The sequence below is a fragment of the Schistosoma haematobium genome, chromosome 6 (genome assembly GCF_000699445.3).
Source record: "Schistosoma haematobium chromosome 6, whole genome shotgun sequence".
NCBI lineage: Eukaryota > Metazoa > Platyhelminthes > Trematoda > Strigeidida > Schistosomatidae > Schistosoma > Schistosoma haematobium.
The window spans coordinates 3,760,844-3,784,727 of NC_067201.1; the positions used below are offsets into that span (position 1 = coordinate 3,760,844).

Sequence of the window (23,884 nt, forward strand, 5' to 3'; positions counted from 1 at the left end):
TGGATATATATATAGAACATGAAAAATAAGAACTTCAATTTGGGGGAAAAATGGTATGTTATAGAATATTTCAACAAGATAAGATAGAAATTAAAGAAATTTATTATTTGCTTGCGTAATTTCTATAAATGATTATTCAATCTTTATAGCATTATTTATTCATTCATCCATATAATTACTCAATCAGTGTGAATAAACAAATGTATTTTTGTAATTATACAAATTGATAAATGAGCACATCTATTTCCATATATACTGATAAGTAGTATTGACAAGCATACAGTGAGAGGGCGAGGGAGAGGGAGCAGAAAACGGAAGACTGATGAAGTTAACTATTTATCTTATCGAAACACGTTTTTAGGCCAAAAGGTGATTTATTATTACTGTTATTATTATTCAACAGTTAGTTGATTAATCATAAAAAGAAAGACGAAAAAAGTTATCCGAATATTTATTGCGATAATTTTATTTTTTGTTTTATTAAGTTGAGTGGTATCAAAAAGAAAAATTAATAACTAGATAGATATACTACTATTAAACTACTTATCACCTATATGTACATAGATATATATGTATATGTATATTAATGTATGTACATCATTGGTTAATCAGTTATTTACTTCAACTAGATTAATTCATAGAATAAATGGTCTGTAAAATAATCTAAGGACAGATAGTTAATATATATAATATGACATTAAAACTTGTTATTGTTCATATATATACAGATACATCAAACAGTATATACAGAAATAGGTAAACAGAAGAGTACTTATAAGATAACAGCATGAATAACACATCCTTTCTTGATAAATTATAAAATAAAAACAATTTGTGTTTTAATCACTAAAACCTTGTTTATAATGAATTTATTTCTTGTTGTTGTGGGAGCAGAGGGGGGGGGAGGGGAAAGAGGGATAAAATTGCTTATCGTCACTTTCAAGATGATGAATTCAAATAATCATGTTGATATTTGTAATTATTCATTAAATATATCTCAGTCATTTAGAAAACTGACATTCATAATCATAATGATAATACTGAATCTTTTTACTTGTTTCTATCTGTCTTGTTTTTGTTCTTATTTTTGGGTGGGGAAGGGTCGTTCGTTTATCTCAAGTAACTTGATTGTTTTGTAGAAAACTGTTAGACATAAAAATCAAGATAAAGATGTTTAGAGCATCAACATGTTTAAAAAGATATTGAAAATTGAACTATTTTTAACGAGGAAGAGTGTTGTATATGTAAAATCTCATCGAATGAATTTGAAGTAAATTCAACGTTTCACATGGTAATTTGGTTCAAGAATTTTCAAAGAAATGTAATCAAACATCAAAATTATCGAATAGAAATAGAGGTACATGGTTCTCTGGTTCATTGTATAACTGAATAGGTCATCCAATCAACGTTGACAATGTTTAAAGTAGGTATTCGCATTATTGTGTAAGACACGCATGTAGTGTGAAACGAAAAGTATTAAGATAACAGATTGTTATCAGAAGGGGTTTTGTGGAGATTTTATTATTTTTAATAGTTGAGATCATGAATCAATTGAAGCTAGACCACCATGGAAAACCTGAAAGCACTGGATCAGGTTTCTCATGGTGGTCTAGCTTGAATTGACTCATGATTTCAACTGTTGAAAATAACAGATTGTGTGTATATATAAGTGAGAAGAGATTTCATTCACTGTATATTGTCTCTGATCGGTGAATATTAACAAAACATATAATTTCTATAAATGATATGAATCCGAAATGTCATAGCATGCATAAAATGAAGATGAGTAAACAAGATAAAGGAATGAATTTAAAAAGGAAGAATGTGTTCGTAACTGAATGAAATCTCTTCTCACTTACATATACACACGATCTGTTATCTCAATACTTTTCGTTTCACACTACATGCGTGTCTTACACAATAATGCGAATACCTACTTTAAACATTGTCAACGTTGATTGGATGACCTATTCAGTTATACAATGAACCAGAGAACCATGTACCTCTATTTCTATTCGATAATTTTGATGTTTGATTACATTTCCTTGAAAAAGTTTGGACCAGATTGTCAGGTGACCCATTGGATTTACTTTAAATTCATTCGATGAGATTTTACATGTACAACATTCTTCCTCTTTTAATGTTTCACATCAACTAAACACCCTGTGAAATTATTTGATCAAATTTAGACAAAAGTTCTTATTTAAACTATTTTGTTTATGTTTTTTTGTTTAAACTCATTTCTGTAGGCTAATAGTATACAAGGCAAATGTTATTATTAGAATTGATAATATATACATGGATAGGTATTGAATTGTTATGTATTTAAGTGATCTATTAAGTGAAGTTTACTATCTTTAATAATGATATCTTCTGTAATGAATGTTTTCAACAGATTAACTAAATGATCAAATAAAAATTTATGTATAAACTAAATAATTAAGAGTATTATGATCTATGAAGAAAACAAAAAATAAGAAATTGTCGCGTTATCCTTGGTGATAGAATGACTCAAAGATTACCAGGGTAAATTCAAGGTTAGAAATTGTTAAGGACAAATTCTCAAGTTTTTTGAAATCTTGACTATTCATAAATCTAACGCCCCTCCCCCTTGTGTGTACAAAAACAATTTGTCGTAACCTTGAATTTATTCTGGTAATCCTTAAGTCATTCTATGGCCTAGAAATAACGCGACAATTTCTTATACTTTTTATATGATGTAAAGTTGTTTCTCTCACTTTTTAATTGACATTTATTAATTTTGATATAAAATACCCCTTGACGAGTATATGTGTGATCAGATTGTACGAAATGTTCAGATCAACTCCATCTTCTCATTGTTCTATAGAAATTTATAAAAGAGACTAATTGCTTTAAAACATACATACATAAACTAATGTGATCAAGAAAAATTATCCAATCTTATTGGATGAGTTCCAAATAGGACGAAACGCGCGTCCAACTGGATTTCACTGCTAGACACTATCCATCTTTGCCTATAAGGCTTATGACTTAAGGTTATATCGAGGCAATCCGCACAGGATACACAGATGCCAACATGAGACGGATCAATTGCAGTCCTAAGTAACCATGGGGATGTACAAGTAAAACAACACCATGTGAATTTATTGGATGATTTACTTGAACTATAGATTTTTTATAAGTATACACCATAAAGAGATCTTTTTAACCGATATAATATGGTTAAAATCTTTAAAAAATTATTTAAAGTTTACATTTGGCACTACTAAAATAAGTAGTCTATATAATTTCATTGGTAACGATGATTTTTTCTATTGAATTATTTAGAGGAAATTGGCACTGAATTATTCTTTAATTAGGTTTGATAAGGAGTGATTTGAAGTGATATTGTGAGTTAATTCAGTAGGATAATTGTTTCGTAATAACATTCGATAACATTTTGACTATTTCTATCAAGTACTTACGTAGTGCGATATTAATTTATTACGAGGAGTCGTGAATGCCCGCTTTTGAGAAGTTTCATACTAGGACAAAACAGCCGTCCAGTGCTTCCATGTTTTCACTGATGATCTAACTGAGATCGGTTCACAATTTCAATGAAGATAAACAGAACCTATAAAGAGACCGAACTCATCAAGTGAAGCGCACTTATTATAGGTTACCTACAGCAGGGTATCCATTAGTTGCATACTTGTGACTGATTTTGAGAATAATTCTTGAAGTTCTGCTGAAAATCGATGATCTTTGAATTTCAACTAAGCCATAAGTATAACAGTCAATACCTGTAGCAATGAATGGTAGTCAAATTATTTCATGAAATGAATTAAGTTAAAAATATGAATTTCTACCCTTCAACTCAGTGGTCTAAAATTAATTCTCCAAGATCCTAAGTCTCTAAGTTCAATCACCGACAAGATTGTAGGTAAACATTGATTATGACTTCCATAATCGTATCAAACAGTTGTCAAGTTCTTGATGTTTGTTAGGCTTAAGTCAGAACTTATGCAAATTATTTTCAAACTGAACAACTTCCACAAATTTTTTTTATCCCAATACAACTAATTGATAATAAGTTAGAGTATTCGAAAATATTGTTGAATAATTACAAAAGTATATGTTGAGATCATTAGTCGATTGAAGCTAGATGACCATAGAAAACCTGGAAGTATTAGATGGCCACTTCGTCCTATCGTGGGTGCGCACTGCTGAGGAGTCCCGCAATGGGACGAAGCGACAGTTCAATACTTCCAGTTTTTCAATGGTGTTCTAGAATCGTGATCATCAATACGATAATTACAACAATGTGCTTTTAACATAATAGTAGTCAAGCATTAAAATAGGATGTTTTGAAAAATCTCTGTGATAATTTAGTTTGATTTAAGTAGTTAAGATTAAACAGTAACGGGTTGATCATTACAGTAATCGTAACAATGGGTTTTATTTCACTGAGTTATTACTGTACTAACTAAACTACATAATAATCAGTAAATGAAATGAATATGGCAAGACCATAATTTATAAATGAACCGATCAAATTTAAGATAACACGTCTCAGATTTTGGCGCGAAATTCATTCATAACTTTTGATGAAGTTTTGTTCTCCGAGCTGGACAAAAACCATCCAGCTCAGAGAACAAAACTTCATCAAAATCACCCACCTGAGCTACAAATCTTCTCCATCATCTCAAAATTCATACCTTTGTCTAAATAGTGTTTTGGCAGTTTAGCTGATGCCAGTTAGTGATGAAAACCCTAGATGTAATTGCTAACCTTAATCATCAAGTGCAAATTGTGATCCTTATTCTTCATTTTAGAGTCACTCAAAGGTCGTCCATAAATCATGGTCTTATCATGAATATTCTTTACTGATAGTTAAATGCTGGAATCCGGTCGGCAAATCGCATATTAACTGGAAGCTTTTAGTATGAATTTAACAGAGATTTCATACCTTCTTGTAATTATTCCTTATATTTGTACGTTTTTTTCTTTCATATTTGTAATAAACTGTTCGATAGGAGAAGATGATTAGGCTACATAAGAGTTTTATTCTGGTTTAGCCTGTTGTTATATTGTGGTATGTGCTACTGATATCAACAGATATAAGTAGTATTTGTCATAAATCGAAAGTGGGATGTCTGACCATAGAAAGTTGAGACAATCAAAGAGAAGAGAATGAGAACTGAGAGTGATTGGTATGAAAACGAAAGAACAACAAAATCTAAGACAATTGATGAATATTTTGTTAATGTAGTATTTACTGTATGATTCTCAAATTTTACTATGCTGTTCTATAATGTTGTATTAACACATACATTTGGTTATCCCCATCTTTGTTCTCGTTTATTACAATATGTGGTTACTATGATTTGTGTTTAAAAACTATTCATAATGGCTAGTATATAGAATGAAACAAATACAGCATTTCTCAGTTGATTTTTACTACCGCCCACATTTAATTTATAAGCAAATTCATAGAGATATACATTCCCCCCTTTGTCTCTTTTTCTCTCTTATTCTCAATTCCATTCCCTTACATTATAGATTCAATAAGGCTACTCATCTCATACCCTTAAGTTTTTTTATGATATAAGCAGATGGACGGACATATAGAAAGCGAAAAGTAAAGTAAAAACAAGAAGAAAGAAAAAACGGAGAACAAGCAACGAAATGAAGAAATCATCTTTTCCCTAAATTTTTTTCGTCTCATTCATCTTGTCCAATAAGAGAAATTGAAGAAGATAAAAAATCATATATGTAGAAACTGTTTAACCGTCTGCTCATGTTATTCACCAGCTTGTATCCATCTTACTCATATTCTAATGATAATAAGAATACAATAATGTTCAGCCTACCACCCCCTTACATTATTATAAAGGTCATATGTTTTAATTGTTGGTTACAGAAGAAGGATAAATACAGGTTGTTGTTGTTTTGTCTTTTTATTTGATTTACTACTTATACAATTGTAGTAACTTGATTTATGTCACTTTACACTTCATACAAAAGTATAATCATAAATTTTATCAACGTACACTGGAACTCAAATTACAATCAATTTATATTGGTAAGTTAACCCTGTATGACTTATTTTTCATGCTTGTTTACAACTTTTTTTTTTTTTGGTTGTTTTGAAAAAAAAGTGTTGATCTGAAGACATTGAAATGGTGTAGAGATGATTTTGATGAAGTTTTGTTCTTTGAATTGGATGGTTAGGTCCATCCAGCTTTGAAGACACTTTCTAGAATATCACTAATGTACTTTTAAAAAATTACATTGTTCACTAAGTAGTAACTAATATATTTTTCAATAGTTAAGATCATGAGTCAATTGAAGATAGATCATCATGGAAAACCAGAAAGCACTAGACGACCGTTTCGTCCTACTGTGGAACTCCTCCTTGGCAGTGCGCATCCACCATCCCACCTTGTGAGATTCCAGGTTTTCCATGATTGTCTGGCTTCAATTGACTCGTGATCTCAACCGTTCAAATTAATATATATTTGTTTGTTTAATCTTTAGTAATGATTGAATTCTATTGGTAAAGTTGGATTGTAGTCATTAGCGTAAATTGACTCAACTTGATCAATAAAATATGATCAGTAATAAGGACTAGAAATAACATGATATAAGTAATAAGTTGTAAATAACTCAATCTTACAAGTTATTCACATCCACAAGAACTTAGTGATAACATTTCAAATTATGATGCTCAGTAGCTAAAGTTCATTGAAATTGTAGATATATACTGTTTAGGTGAATGATAACCAACATGAAATTTAAATACATGGTTTTCTGCCAACTACTTCTAATTACCTAATAAACTTCAGAATTATTGATTGCAATCAGTCAGTAACAATGTAGAACTTTGTACCTACGTACGTACATCAGTTCGAGTTGCCTTTACCACATTAGCACAGAGATCCAGTCATCGATTCAAATGCCGTAGTAGTAGAGGTAGTAAGAGTATAAGCAGTAATCCGAAAGATTAGGGTTTGAAGATATTATTCAAGGAGTATAATCCAGTGAAATAAATTTGGAAAGAGAAAAAAAGAGACAGTGATGAATCAGGAGATTAGAAATTGAGAGAACACTAAGAGTAGATGTACCTGCGCCATTGATTACAGTACAATTGTTTCGTCTCTACATTAAAAGTCTTTAACTAACCTCATTGATTATTATTAATCTACCACCACACATACAATTCAATAGGTAAAGAAACTTGTGGTGGACCAAATAATATATGAACTCAAAAATGATAACAGAGTTATTAAGTGCAAACTGTGATGTTAGTATATGTCAGTAAAACGTTATAAACACAACAAAAATTAGAGACGTTACTTAATTCAGAAGATTTGTGTATGTTCCGGTTGAGTTTGGTACAAAAATCCACAATTATAGATGATTGAAGATTCCAGTAAGCTTGATGTCCTTCCAGTGATATAACCAAACGTAGAATATGATATAATTTGGTTGTAGTCTATAAATGTATACGGTAGTTGATTTAGAGTTCAGTGAACACAATCACAAGCAATGAAGAACAAGAGATATGTGTATAGCAGTGTATTTGTTAGTAGGTAACAGCGTGTGTCATGTTATGAGTGTAATACGACAGAAGAAAGTATGTTCAAGATCATACACTTAAACAACATGTGCAATCTCCACAAACTAAGTGTAATAGAAAATCATTGATACATTGTCATAAATCCTCTGAGATCATTTTCAGTTGATTCAAACCAATGGACTGAATTACAAACCTTCTTTCTTAAATGATTTAACAAAACCTAATCAGTGTACTATGAGTTTAGCATTTTCAACCAGTGAAATTTCTAAAAATCTCCATAAAACCCATTCTGATAATTTTTTTTGATTTATTCAATTCATATACTCTTACTACCTCTACCAATACGGGATTTGAATCGACAACTACATCTCTATGCTAATGTGGTATGGCAACTCGAACTGATGTATGTACGTACAAAGTTCTACGTTGTTACTGACTGACTGACTGACTGATTTTATTCATATTTCACCTTGGGTTTGATAAAAAAAACTTATTGTTTCTAAGGTAAATCTTGACATTAATATCTTCTTTGAAGTAAAGTTGAATTAGATAATGTTTTCTAGACAGACAATAGAAGCTTCATTCAAGTTATTTTATCTTATCTTTTTTATTTGAGAGTTACTAGTAATTTATTTTACTATAACAGTAGACCTGATCATGTCTTGGATATAATAGATACTATCAATGATGTCGTTTAAAATATCAAGTTGTATACTAGTTATTCAGTGTTAGTTCACTATTGAGCTAATAAATGGAATTTATGAATTCTTTAAAATTGTAGAATTACTCCGCCTGAAGCCCCTCTAAGGCCACTACCAGTCCCAATCCCCGATAAAGGAAGAGAGTTGGGCATGGGGTTAGCGACCCTATCCTGTAAAAAAATTAACTCGTTAAAAAAACGCTAAACAGAAAATACTATTGATCAGTACAGTAAAAATGCAAATTAATTAACCGCGGATTGGTTGATGTTAGACACTAACAACATTGGATGCCGACTCAGTGGTCCAGTAGGTTAAGCGTTCGCGCGCGAGACTAAAGGCCCTGGGTCCGAATCCCCCGTAGAGGATCGTGGATGCCCACTGCTGGGGAGTCCCACAATAGGACGAAACGGTCGTCCAGTGCTTCCAGGTTTCCAACGCTGGTCTAACATCAATCGGTTCATGATCTCAATCCAAAAAAACTAATGTAATAATACAAGCCTTAAACAAGTAGATAAAGACAGAGTTAATCATTTGTATGTGGACGTGTGTGTGTCTGTGTGTGTAGGACTATAATATTGAGGTACTTTTAAATGATTAATAAACGAAAAATGATCTCTATATGAATATAAGCCACTTTTACTGTTTTACCAACTATCTATTACTTCAAAGATTCTCATCAGTTCAGAATAATTGATTACCTCAGAGAATTTATTATTATTAGTGGCTTTATTCAATATTATATTTCTTGGTACAATATCTCAGCACAAAGTAATTCAAAAAGATTCCGTTTCTTATTTCTTGATCAATATTGATGTTAACATATTGAATCATCGCCAGTTAAATGTGAACAGTTCAGGAATCGATACCTGAATAATATATTCAATCTTTTTTTTAATGCAAATTATCAGCCATCACGGTCACTCGAGTATATTTTTCTAAAATAAGAAGTTGTATAGTGAAATTGTGGCTCAGTAGTCTAGTGGTTAAGCGTTCGCGCGCGAGACCAGAGTCCTGGGCTCGAATTCTGTGAGCAGGATCGGGGATGAGCACTGTTGAGGAGTCTCACAATGGGACAAGACATCGTCCATTAAGTCTTGTGAAAGTGATTGTAAAATCTTTAAAAGAAATAATGTGGATATTTTAAATAGGATAATTTTCTTTTCAAATTGATCATGTATTTGACTGTGCTAGTGAGCGTGGAGATTACACATTTTTCTTTATCATGAGTATCACTGTCATAAAAATAAGGCAAAGCAGGAATTTACGTTATTTGACTTTATTGATTGAGATCTTGAATTGATTGATGTTAGACCGTGGTTGAAAATCTGGAAGCGATGGATGGCTGTTTAGTTTTGTTATGAGACTCCTCATCAGTGTGCATCCACGATCTCGCCTCGCGGAATGCGTGTCAGGTAGAGACAGATATCTACCTCAGCACAATGGAATAAGGTCGCGCAATTTTGTGGATTGGTTTATGTTAGACATAAACACCGTTGGATGCCGATCGGCTTAGTGGTCTAAAGGTCAAGCGTTTGCACGCGAAACCGAGGGACATAGGTTCAAATCTCGCATTCGGGATCGTGTGTGAGCACTATTGTGGAGTCTCATACCAAGACGAAACAGCCATCCATTGCTTCTAGGTTTTCATTGATAGTCTAACATTGATCGATGCATGATCTGAATACTTTCTAATGTTATTAAACTTACATTGTATATCACTATATATGTAAACTGAAATCTTGCAACAATGTGAACTGCCATTCTCAATAGTAGATGCCAGTTAGCAATGAAAAGTATTTTCGACTTCAATTATCTCTTCACTTGTTAAATAACCAACTATTTTAAAGGTAATTTTTCTATCGCAAACTAATATGTAGCTTGAATGAATTTAGTAAAAATATATAGAAATTTTCACACTATTCTTACAACAAAATCAGTAATGTAGTGAATTAGGACTTAGTAGGGATAGCCAGTTTTTTGTTTAAAGCAAAATTACAAAATGTATTCATAAAATATGAAAACTATACAATAAATACATTATATCCACATTTTCTATCAGTTGTCCTTTACACGCTTCAGCCCCAAAATGCCCTGGTACGACCGAGGGTGGGGAGAGTCTGCTCTACATCTCGAAATACTTTGGCATGGCCAAGTGTATATAGCCTCTGTCAGAGAAGTCCTACTCACTGCCTTCTAGCGGCGAGCGTGTTGGATACGAAATTTCGAGCACCGAAAGCGAATGTCCGACGCTTTAACCGGTTTGGCGGATACGGAGGGCCCACCTAGGAGAGTTGGGAAACCCTGATTTCAAACCAATGGTGTACATGGGCTCCAGTATCCTGAGGGAACAAATGGAGTATGAACCAATCGTTAGTCACCGACTACCATGGGACTGCATCTCCTGAGATTGCTCCACTACCTTGTGGATTAGACCTTTAGGTCGAGGGCTCCAAAGATGGCCTCCTAAAGAAACCATCTGCTTTGGTTTAGGGCCCCAAACAGTATCCCATCCCTCACACAACTCAAATGATTTTTGTGACGCATATCTATTTGGTGCATTCTTGTACAGATGTTTATATGTTTAAATAAATAAAACAAATTATTCTTTCAATTCTTTTGTTATTACAACTACTCATTATTATTTCTGAGATATAAAGTAAACAATCTTAGTGTTACGTAATCTATTTCAGTTAACTCATTTTTAAATTTATGATTGTGTCATAAATCAATAAAGTCTTAGTAACACTTCAAGAAAACCATTCATTGATAATTTTTATTTCAACAGTTGAGATCATGAGTCAATTGAAGCTAGACCACCATGGGAAAACCTGAGAGCACTGGACGGCATCCCGTAGTATTGTGGGACTCCCCAGCAGTGCGCACCCACGACGCCGCCACGTGGGAGTCAAACCCGGGCCTTATCAGCCTCGCGCCAGGCGCTTAACCAACTAGACCACTGAGCCGGCATCCAGTGGTGTTAATGTCCAACTTCAACTAATCCACGAAATTGTAATGTTAAAACATTTTAGAGACTAAAATAAGTCGATCGTAGTATTCTGATGTGACAGTGAATTGAAGATATTAATTATTATCTTCAGATAAAGATAATAAACCTTTAAATGGATACTAATTTGAATCATGGCTTTAAACATATGAAATCAACGGAATCCTATTTACATATATACATACATACATACATACATACTTACTTACTTACTTACTTACTTACTTACTTACTTACTTACTTTACTTACTTACTTACTTACTTACTTACTTTACTTACTTACGCCTGTTACTTCAAATGGAGCATAGGCCGCCAACATTCTCCAACCCACTCTATCCTGGGCCTAATGAATTACATAGTATGAACGTAATTATTTGTGAAATGATCACATTTGACTTGAAGATGGGTAGACGGGGCTCAGCATGCACTTACGAATATATGTTTATAATTGTGAACTTCAGTAAATCATAGCTTATATTACAATTGAAAGAAATATTAAATATGTAATGATAAGTAAAAGAGTTTATGTCTACAATGATGATATGAAGCGAAACGGTACTTGGTTTGAGTCCCAGAATGAAAATAAACTTTAGAATGGAAGTAAATTTGACTGACGAGGCTCGAGTTAAACGAAAGGTATATCCTGAATTCTTTTACCACCAATCCTCCCTGTTAATGAGCTTATGATTACATCATATTATTAAAAACTATCTCTAGTGATACTCACCTCAGTGACTTTAATGCTTTCGTAATTATACATTAGTTTCATTAAGAAATAATACATGCAGTAGTATGTTTTGTGTAATTTATGACAATAACTTACCTTACAAAATCATTGTCAAAATAACCATACAAAAAATATATATTCCCTTTAATTTACTTATCACAATTATTTACCAACCTGCGTTCAATATGTTTCACTGATTCCAAACATCTCTAGGTTGTATCTTTTCATTTCTACAGCGATTTGGATGACTGTTCCGGTCTTCCACTTTGTACGAACATTCCATGTACCTAAATTAATGATTGATCTGGTTGTCAGAAGGGAAATCAGCCTCATGACTTCCGAAGGAATTCAGTTTTCACTATGAAGCATCATGACTCTTCTAATTAAAAAGACCTCCTAACTCCCAAAGCACAGTATAGATAGTCTAAATTTTTTTTTCTGGTTAGCGTGAGTTAGTTTTCTACGCGATGAGGTCACTAACCCCATGTTCAACCCTCCCCCTTTATTCAGGCTTAGAACCGACAGTAACCTCAGAGGGGTTTAAGGTAGAGTTAATTGATTTACCACCACTCTTATATTCTTTCATTAAAAAAAATCAAATTCAATCAATGTTTTAAATTTCATTTTTACCCTTAAGCAACAAAAAAAATTTTTTTTCTTCCAATCTATTACCCCTTTTGTAAAAAGAAAGAAAAATCTTCTTTTTCTTTGATGACCAAGCACTTTTTCACATTAATAATAAAACAATCATAATATAGAACCGATTTCTTCTTTTTATTCTTCCCATCAGTTTGTTCGTTGGAAACGCGTTTTTTCTCGTTTTTTGTATTTTTGTTTTTTTCTTTTCTTTTGTTTTTTTTCTGTTTTTTTGTCTTATCCCATCTGTTACAAATTTCAATGAATAAAAAAGGGATAATAATTTAACAGAAATATGAATTAGATCAAATAGTATAATGAATATTTCTTATTAAAGTTTGATCGGTTAAGTAATAGATTTCAAATAAACTTATTTCTTCACAATTGATTGATCACTGAGTGGTGATCAATGTCATTCGTGTCTAGTCCTTATTAGTGCAGATCGAATACTATCGATCATGTTGCAATTTGGCCAGCAGTCTAGGTGACTCGACATTGCGGGCACTATATATTGAGATTAGACTGTGGTTGGAGATAGTCAACTGGAAACTCTGGACCCGGGTTCCGTGCTACTTGGCACTCATCAGCAAGGTGTACCTGTAATCTTGAGGGAACTGGTGCTCCCTGGCGGATTCGACCTCGTGTCACCCAGCTTCACAGTCAGAGACATTACCACTGAGCTATCCGAGCCGCGACCGACCTCCTGTAGGACTGAGATGTAATCACAATTGATTGATCACTAGGTAGTGATCAATGTCATGCGTGTCATGCGAGATCGAATCTTTCAGGGATCACCAGTTCCCTCAAGATTACAGGTACACCTTGCTGAGGAGTACCAAGTAGCACGAAACCCAGGTCCAGGATTTCCTGTGGACTATCTCCAACCACCATCTAATCTCAAACTTATTTCTTGATTAGATACAAATTATATATATTGTAGTATAAAACATGATAGGAAGTTATATGGAAAAATGGATAGTGGTTAGCATTAGAATCCAGTTTGACGCGCGTTTCATCCTATTTGGGACTTGTCAGCTGGATATACCTGTGTGGTGTGTGATACTTATATTGATATAAGTAGTATATGATCTTAGTCGTGAACAGAATGTCTGGCAGCAGAGAGACAAGAGGATCGAATATTAAAGAATCGAAACAGAATGCAATTTTTATGAGAATGCAAGAACAATGAAGTCTGATTCATTTTGAGACAATCGATGGACATTTTGGAAATTAAGCATTTACTTTGTGATTGTTAGATTTTAATAACAAGTCCTGTAATTTGTGTGTCAAATACATTCGATTGCCCCCACCGGTGTTCTCGTTCACTACACTTGCATATCACAGTTGATGTTCACTTTAGGACTCAAACCCAGTACAGTTCGCTTGCAAACTGACCATGTTATCTACTTAGCTACTGACTTTTGATAACTGCTTAAGCCCAATGACGTGAAGTTGAAATTCACATGGTATTGTTTGTTTGAATCTTCTCATTGATGTTCAGGACTACAATTGACCAGTCTCTCATTGGCATATATGTATACTGTGCGTACTGCCTCGATATAGCCTTAATTCACAAGGATTATATGCAAAGATGAATAGCGAATGGTACTGGGTTCGAGTGCCAGAGTGAACATCAACTCTGAGATGCAGGCACATCCAGCTGACGAGTCCCAAATAGGACGGAGCGGCGCGCGTCCTGGACTCCACTGCTATCCACTATACCAACTGAATGTAATAGAAAGTTGTTTATTTCATTAAATTCAATCATTTTAAACCAAAAATCATTAATGAGACAAAATGACATATATAGTGACAATGAATTAATGATTTCCACCTTGAATTTCTTATAATTAAGATGATTTTAATGTAGAAGGAGTTTTTTTCAGGAAATTAAAACGAGAATAGAAAGAGATCTGATATGAGTTATATTTTGGTTGAGATCATGAATTGATTAATGTTAGACTATCATTAAAAATCTGGAAACATTGGATGGATCTTTCGTCCTAGTGTCGGACTCTTCAATAAACCATACAAACAATTCCGCACTCAGGAATCGGTTATATTTAGAGCTTAGATTCTTAATATGCCGTGTATAACTTGAGCAACTTGAACGCTAGAACCATCTCGAGTCGAAGTTGAGAAAACAGGAGACAAGTGAAAGGAATGCTATTCTAAACATTGTCAAATATGACACAAAACTCTTAGGTATTTATAGTTTTTAGTAAAAATGAAGTCATTATTATAGTCCTCCGATCCGTATACAGGGGTTTATTAGCATTTGCTCAACATGAAAGCTAGATGTAGAGATTCTAGAATATTCTTCCAAAAGATAATTGGATAGGACATCTTCAGCTCTTTCTAAGCTTCTTAGAGCTTCCTCGAGTTCATCCGTGGATCGTCCTCACAGAGTCGAACCTATGACCTTCTATCTCATGCGCGAACTTTTAACCATTAAGTGGACATTCGAAGGTGTCAATGTCTAGATTCAATCAATCCATTTTTTTTAGAAAAGTTTAAATGATGTTAAATGAAGTGAGATTTTTTGATTGAGATCATGAACCGATTGATGTTAGACCACCGTTGGAAACCTGTGGGCACTGGACGACTGTTTCGTCTTATTGTGGGACTCTTTAGCAGTGCGCATCCACGAATCCGCTCGCTGGATTAGAACCATATACTGAAATGAGATTATTTAACTTTGAAGCAAAAACACTTTTAAAAGTGATTTTTATGTGTAATCAATATAATCTCGAGAGTCTATGAAGATAGATACCAAGTTTTTATCTGAAGAGAAAGAACTTGAAGAACTCTCTGATAATAGAGTTATTCATAATCCTGGAAATCTTTAGATTTTTTTCGAAGAACATAAAGAAGGTTAACTATTGGAAGACAAATTATCATAAATTATTTATAGTTGTGAAATGATAAATTTTCGATTACAAGTCAGTGATTGAATCGATTGATTAGTTAGTTATCCTAATTGTTCCATATCAGATCGAGAAGGTAGTCAAGAGTACTCACAAATGAGAATTTTCAAGCATACGTTAGAACATCAGAAAGTTTCAAAGGTTCTACAAACTAACAATGATCTATAGTGAGAGTTTGTAATTTCCAGTTGTTGATTTTCAAGACTAAAATTGATCATTTTCTGTTTCTATATATGTATCCTGAGAAAATTGGTTCTGAATAACCTTTAGTCAACTATATTAGAAACTTGAGATTAAAAATTATTTTGAGGTAATCGTCGCCGGATGAACAGACAACAATAGACAATGATCAATTGAAGTCCTGGAGTTCAACAACGGGAAGTTACAAATACTAACAAATACCTTCACACTCATTAAACAAGTTAATGACTATCTGGAATCAGTAAGTTAATGGATAATTCTCTGATTTTTAAAACGAATGGTATTGAGTTCCAATCTCATTGTGAACATAAACAATGGGGTCCACAGGTACATCTAGTTTATAAGTCCTACATAGAAGGACACTATAGCTACATATTTTGAATTCATTAGTTCGAATATGTTATCTCTCGATCAATGAGATGGTTAATTTTCACATTCAGAAACGTTATCCAGTCAGATTAAATCAACAGTAACAACTCTGACTATGAAACTGGAAGACATGTGTTTACACTGAAAGGGGAGTTTAAGTTCCATAGATATTATAGATATACCTTGTTGGTATGTGTTCACTAGCATGAAACTAGAGTTCATGGGGGGAGACTATAATTTATGGACGACCTTCCAGCTACACTAAAGTAACCTTGAGAGTGTCCATTAATAACTAGGATTAAATGAGGGTTATAAACGTACGTAAGGAATTCGACTTATGATTTACAGTTGATGGTTAAGGTTAATAATTAGATTTAGGGTTTTCATCCCTAACTGACATCAGCTATAATGCTATGAATCTATTTAACCAAATGAATGAGTGAATGTCGCGCCAAAATCCAAAACCTATTATCTCAAATCTGATTGGTTCGTCCATAAGTTATAATCTCACCGTTCATGTCTTTCGGTCAATTGTCTCCAACTATCTAACAATAAAAGGTGATACACTTACTTTCTAATCATTTAGTCTAGTTCCCAACATGAGTTCGATTAAAACTATGGATTATACAAATATGATATTATCAGAAGGGGTTTTGTGGATACTATAGTAAATTTTAATAATTGAGATCATGAGTCAGTTGAAGATAGATCACCATGGAAAACTTGGAAGCACTGGATGGCCGTTTCGTTCTATTGTGGGACTCCTCAGCAGTGCGCATCCACAAGACCGCTTCGCGAAATTCAAATCCAGGATCTATCAGTCTCGCGTGCGAGCGCTTAACCACTAGACCACTGAGCCGGCCGGCATCCAACGGTTTTAATGTCTAACTTCAACTAATCCACGAAATTGAGCAACACATCCATCATTGTCTTCAGTGAGTTACTATCTGACAACAGACCTGGTTGAACTCCACTAGTCACAGCTCCCCACTAGGACTACACGAGATAACTCTTGAAGCCAGTCATTAGTGAGCATATGTTGATTAATATCAGAAGGGGTTCTGTGGAGATTGTAGTAATTTATTAGTTGAGATCATGATATTAGTTACTTTCAATAATCTTTGTATTTGTATATTTAACTTTAGACTATTTAGTACAGAGTATCAATCAATTGTAATCAGTTCTATTACATAATAATCATGGGTATGATAACAACTAATGTATTAGAAGAATCTTTAAGTTTTGGACCTTTACCAACAGGTTTAATGATAGCTGAACCAGCATATTTAATTGCACAAACAACAACAGATCGATTATCTGAATTACCAACAATCTATGTAAGTTAATTTATATGAATTACTTTCGATGAACTTATCAAATTTTTAAATTTATATTGTAAACTGGATTAGAGGAGTTATGATGACACCTTGTAGTTAATAACGTTAGGAGATGATCAATATCATATACATATCAGATCCTTCTTAGTGTAGATCCAATCCTATCAAGCGAGTTGCAATGTGACTATTAGTCTAGGTGACTCGATATTATATGGATTATTTTGAAATAAGGTGGTGGTTAGAAAGTCTGACATATATGACATTGATCACCATCCAGTGATTAATCAATTGTAAATACATCTCAGTCCTACAGGAAGTCAGCTGTGGTTCAGACAACTCAATGGTAATGTCTCTTACTGTGAAGCTGGGTGACATGGGATCGAATCTATGAGGGAACAATAGTACTCTCTCAATATTACAGGTACACCTTACTGACGAGTGCCAAGTAGTACGAAACCTAGGTTCAGCGTTTCCTGTTGGCTACCTCCAACCACCATCTTATAATATTGTACTTCGCAACTAAACAATGTTAGTTTGAGCATTATTAAAAACTATGAAGTGGTTGATATGTGTATGATGTAACTAAGTAGAATAGAGGAATGCATAATGTACATGTGAGTATATGTTGTAATTCGAGTTATTGGTCATCAACGTACAGTAGTAATTTTTAAACATTTGAAATTTAAACCTTCTTACTGCAAACTATCCTCAATAATACAATATTATTATTAATACTAAGGCGAAGTTAAATTGGTTACTATTGAAGAAATTCATTACAGTAAATTGAACAGATCAACGGTATTCAAAGTATAGATATTAGTGTTGGTGAGATCTGGAAAATTCCTCAAAAAATAGCAAACAAATGCTCTGAAGAAGCACATTATCCAATGAGCATTCAATAGAAGTTTTGACAGAAACATCTAGAAAGGGAAAAGTCACATATCTCGTTATCTGATTGGATGATTATTTATACTGCTACTCTGTTTAGTAGCGTTCCAAAATTTTTCAAAAGGTTAAGGCCATCTGAAATGTTATAAATACCCTAAATTTTCTGTGCAAAAGCTAATATTAGAGTGAAGCGTTGACGAGATACATCACTTTGTTTCCAATAGGCTAGTTATTTTGAATTATGCTCAATTGAGACAGATATCAATATTTATACTACTTTGGTAGAGGTTTGTGAATTCATATCAAGATTAGTGTATGCATCTTGAGTGCTGTTAGAGGTATGAGAGCGGTTACCACTTCCCAGTTGCCCACACCGTGGAAGGGTTCTTCTGGAGGTGCCTTAAAAGAAAATTGGATTAGAGGTGGCCTTAGTGACCTGAGAGCGTGACCGCAGTGCCCAAGGGCACTGCGGTCAACTGCTTGAAGTCGGTCACACACGACATTTTTATGGGTAATTTTTGTGTTAGCTCCGTACTTGTTGAGACTTTACCGCCGAAGACGGATATCCGTGGGATAAGGCGAGGTGTGCATTTTTAGGGTCGATCTTTTCTAACCCCATCCCTCCTTGTGGGAAGGCAGCATCGCTGTCATGCTGGTTGTCTGAAGGAAACACCTTATTGTCGTCACACCTCTGTACAGTCAGCAGTACGACTTCGCCTTAGGACCTTGGGTTTGTTGCTTTTAGTCTTACCGCTCTTCAACCGACCTGTCTGACATGGTAGGACCTTGAGGAACAGTTGTTCCAGCCCGTATACCTCTATTGGTTCATCACGATAGGCAAGCCCGACCACCACGTCAAGGTAGCAACAACGGTCGGGTGTGTATGTATTCATCAGACTGGTAAACGTACCGAGATCGTCATTTATTTTACCCTTATTTCATATATGAAACGCATTATGAACAGTGAGTCTATCCCGGATGAATCCATTTAAGAAAGCTATCAGTGCAAATACAAGGAACTGAATTTATGTAAACTGATTTACCTTAGTAGAGGATTCATCATTAGTACATTACTCTATAAAATTTACCTTAAGAATATAATACAATTCATATCTCATGAAAAGTAAGTTATTCTAATAATGATGGGTTGGAATGCGATTGTTTCATTTTCGAACTTTGTATTTTAAACTATGACTCATGCATCAAATAGATTTATGGTAGTATGCTGTATGCTACTTATGCTGAGATATAAGTAGTATGAAGTAGTAATCGATAGTGGAATGCCTCTTCAGAAGAAGGTTGAACTGAATAGAATAGGAAGGGAAACAAAAAGCAATTAAAATAACAACAGAAGTTGTATAGCTATGAATTATGTAAAGGAAAACTGATAGAAGATGTGTAAATAACGAATTTAATGTATGATTTTCATATTTTATGAAGGCATTATGTTAATTGGTTTACCTTCACCTGAGGTCTCGATCACTGTATTTCTCAGATATAGCATCTTGAATCAATGTCCATTCGAATCCAAATCATCTTTTGTTCTGAGTAGATTCAGAAAATGTAATATACGTTTACTTCATTCTCATCAACATGTCCAAAACAATTAACAATCGATTTGGTCTATAAAGGCACATTGTGAAAGATGAACGAATGTAAAGTGAAAGTCTAAGTTTTTCTTTTTAATATTTTCACTGGAGGATACATTTTCTTTTGTTTCTCTTTCTCTCTTCATACAATAGGCTGATCCTAAACGATTATCTGATCCAATACGTCTTATTGAATGGGTATGTAATCTACGTTGTGCTAGATGTCCAAGTGAACAAAATATGGAATTAATTTATTGTCATCAATTAAGTCAATCATTCTATCGAACAACACGTAGAATTGAAGCTGGTGAAGAATTATTAATTTGGTTTCGAAGACAAGATTTACAACCATTAGTTACAGAATACTTGAATAATTTGTATATTTCAGAAGCATGGATAGGACATACAGTAAAAGCAACGGATTTATTACAGAAAGATTATGAACAATTTGTAAATCCACATAAATCTTTCAATACAGAATATTGTAAGTTGTATTATGATGGTAAGAAGTATTAATCTTTTTTTTAAGAAAAGGTTGATAAGTTAAATTTACTCATAAACAAAGATGAATGATGACAAAGAGTAGAATTCACGACGCGCATTTCGTCCTATTTGGGAATCGTCAGCTGAATGTACCTGCATCTCATAGATGATATGATTTGCAATGAGACGACCTATTCAAACATTGGAGCCATCTATTTACCATCTATTTAACTGTTGTTCTTAAGCTGTTTGTGTTAGGGATGATGAGGAATATACCGATCATTATCATGTTAAGTCTAATGATGTCCTTGGACATGTCCTTGGGCATTCCCTATTAGCTATTATTTATTTCACTCGTTAAATATTGTACAGATGTTGTTTTCTATTTTTATGGTACGATGTGGTCTGTTTGGTTGGTATATAAACAGAGTATGTTTGAAATATAACGATTCATAACTCAGAGGCTGTGACTTGCGTTCTAGACTCAACTGGCTGGGCTAGACAGGGAAGCGGGACCAATCGGGACTCTAGGTCGTCCTTACGTGTTTTACGTGTCACTGATTCGATCGATATAAACGCTGCGCTTCTAGCCGTGCAATCCACCCGTTACAACAGTTTGTTTTAGATTTGTTCGTCCTGAATCACTATGAATGCTTACTTTTTACAGTTAAACAGTTTTATGTAAATGATTACAAATTGTTCAGATTCTAAGTAGTAGAAAACTCAAATGGAAGCACTTTGATTGAAGGTGAATGGTTGGTTAACTTCGAAAAGAAAAACATTTGTAAAGTATATTTATGGATATTAAGAGAAACTTGTTCCAATATGGTACTGAGAATTTCTTCTTATTATTATTATTATCAGCTTTATTCAATATTATATTATTGGTACAATATAGAATTCTCAGCGTAAAGTATTTCAACAAGTTTCCGTTTCTTTCTTCTTGGTTGGTCCTGGCGATAAATATTGAGTAATCGCCAGTTAGATGTTAGCAGTTCACTAAATGAACATCTGAATAATGTGTATTCTTTCCGTTGTATATTGCCAGCAACCACATTGTCTGTTATTGAGTTTTTTGTAACTTTGACAATGAAAGGTTGTACACTTTTCAGAGACGCAGCAGAATAGGTTATGCGATTAATAAACATAATGATATATTAAAACAAACAAAAATAGATAACTTGTTGAAATATCTAGATGGCAGGAACAGGTAGCCCAGATGCTCAAGCAGGCCACCCTTTATAGACAGTAAGAAAGGTGATCATATTGAATAAGATCATTATTAGTATTATTGTTATTAGTATTCAGGACCTGCTGGAAGCATGTTGTTGTTAAACTAACTTGTGTGTGTGTGTAGATTTGTAATTTCATTGAAGCTAGGATATTATGTAATCATCATTTGATATTATGGGAGGGAAATATTTTACTCTCTATATGATTAAAGTCCATTGCAGAACTCATAGAATTTTTCTCAATCATGTTCTATTGACCAAATGATTGAATAAAGTTGTGAAGATGGATCGTTGGGTAAATATTCTGTACCTAAAAGGTAGTGAGGTCATAGGTATGAACTGTTGATGTAACTTATACTAAGACAAAGTAGCTACAGAACGTCATTTAGATGACAATAATAATAATTTGATTGAGGTCACGAATCGATCAGTGTTAGATCACCATTTAAAATCTGAAAGTACTGGACGGGCGTTTTGTTCAAGTATGAGACTCTTCAAAAGTGCTCATCCACAATCCCACACAATGGATTTAAACCCAGAACCTTCGATCTCTAGTGTGAACACTTGACCTCTAGACCACTGAGCTGATATCCAATCGTGTTAATGTTAAATGTTCGCGCACGAGGCCGAAGGTGCTGAGTTCGAATCTCTAGTGTAGGATTGTAGATGCACAGTTTTGAGAAATCCCATACTTGAACAGAACGCCCGTCCAGTACTCGACAATCTTCACAACTCCATACTCATAATAATAATAATAATAATATTTTTTTAAATCAAAGACGATAAAATTAACTTTTACTTTTAACATTTAGGCAAATTTCAATGTTCCAAATGTCATGATGAATTCACTTACATTTATCCATATATATCACATTGTTTATTTAAATGTCAAAAACAAACTATCATTCAAAGTATTCAATGGTTTAATCATCATAGATTCATAGAATCAAAGGAGTTTCCTATTGAATTAACTAATAAATATACATATCAAAAAAATATCGATTTATTATTACATAACAATATGAATATACCATTAAATCAGAACAAATTAGATCATCATGAGAAGAACACAATTGAAAATGATGATGATGATGATTATGATGTTGATGATGATGATGATGATGATGGTAATGATAATGATACACAAGTAACGATTGAAACTAGATCCAATAAAATAGAGAATCAATTACAGAAGGTGGGAAATATTGGGAAAATGAATGAATTAACATCTATGAAAAATTTCAGTTCATTACATAGAAAATATTTACATAGAATTCAATCTAACCATAAAATTGTCAAACCTTTTAAAACATTAAAACAAACTACTTATATAGATAATAGTAGTGATAATTTGTATACTAAAAAATCTAAATTAAAAACTACGTTATTACCATTAAAATCTCGTAATCCATTAGTTGAACAATTATTACAAACAATCATGTCACATAAAATAGATTCAAATGTTGAAAATAATTCATCCAATCTAATTTCAAATATGACATTATCATTAAAAAAGCCAATATCATCAACATCATCATCGACGACGATGGCAACAATGACACTGACAACAACAATAACAACAACATCACCAACATCACCGTTAATAAGTAGTTTAGCATTAGCACAAAATTGGTGTGCACGTTGTTTTATTACATTTCGTTTAACTAGTGATTTAGTACATCATATGCGTACATGTCATAATCAAGGTAGTAAATATTCTAATGTAAAAGATCGTTTAGTATCACATCATAAAACAATAAATACAACTGATTTAATCAATAAGAGAAAACAGTTAAGCAATGAGAACGATGATAATAATGAAATGGGTTTATTACACTGTAATGGGCAATCATCCATATCATCATTGACAACGGTTAGAACATCACCACAAATCACAATAACAACAGCGACGACAACGACGACGACGACGACAACACCAACAGTACTATCTTATTGTTCAACATTAAACAAACCAATTTGTTCTTTATGTGGTGAACAATTTAAAGAAAAACATCATTTAACTAGACATATGCTATCACATACATAAAAAATAAGTAGTTTATTAAAATTTGGTATCAATATTTTGTTACTTCAATATGATAGTTACTTGAATTATCACCATTTTCCATATTGATCTGTGAATACTAACAAGTTATTATTATGATTAGTATTAGTGATGTACAAACACTGGACGTGATGATTTATTTCTATTCCTATTCAGTTATTGCTTTCATAACATGATATTTA

At 33.3% G+C, this 23,884-nt stretch overlaps 1 protein-coding gene across 1 annotated transcript; it reads left to right on the forward strand.

Annotated features, from left to right (window-relative positions):
- The first annotated feature begins 5,706 nt into the window (after window positions 1-5,706).
- On the forward strand, window positions 5,707-23,870 carry MS3_00008344 (uncharacterized protein). Its single transcript, XM_012941155.3, has 4 exons — window positions 5,707-6,046; window positions 17,254-17,445; window positions 20,076-20,406; window positions 22,450-23,870. The coding sequence occupies exons 2-4, from the start codon at window positions 17,308-17,310 to the stop codon at window positions 23,682-23,684; spliced, it is 1,704 nt and encodes a 567-aa protein (XP_012796609.2). The 5' UTR covers window positions 5,707-6,046; window positions 17,254-17,307; the 3' UTR covers window positions 23,685-23,870.
- The last annotated feature ends 14 nt before the right edge of the window (window positions 23,871-23,884 follow it).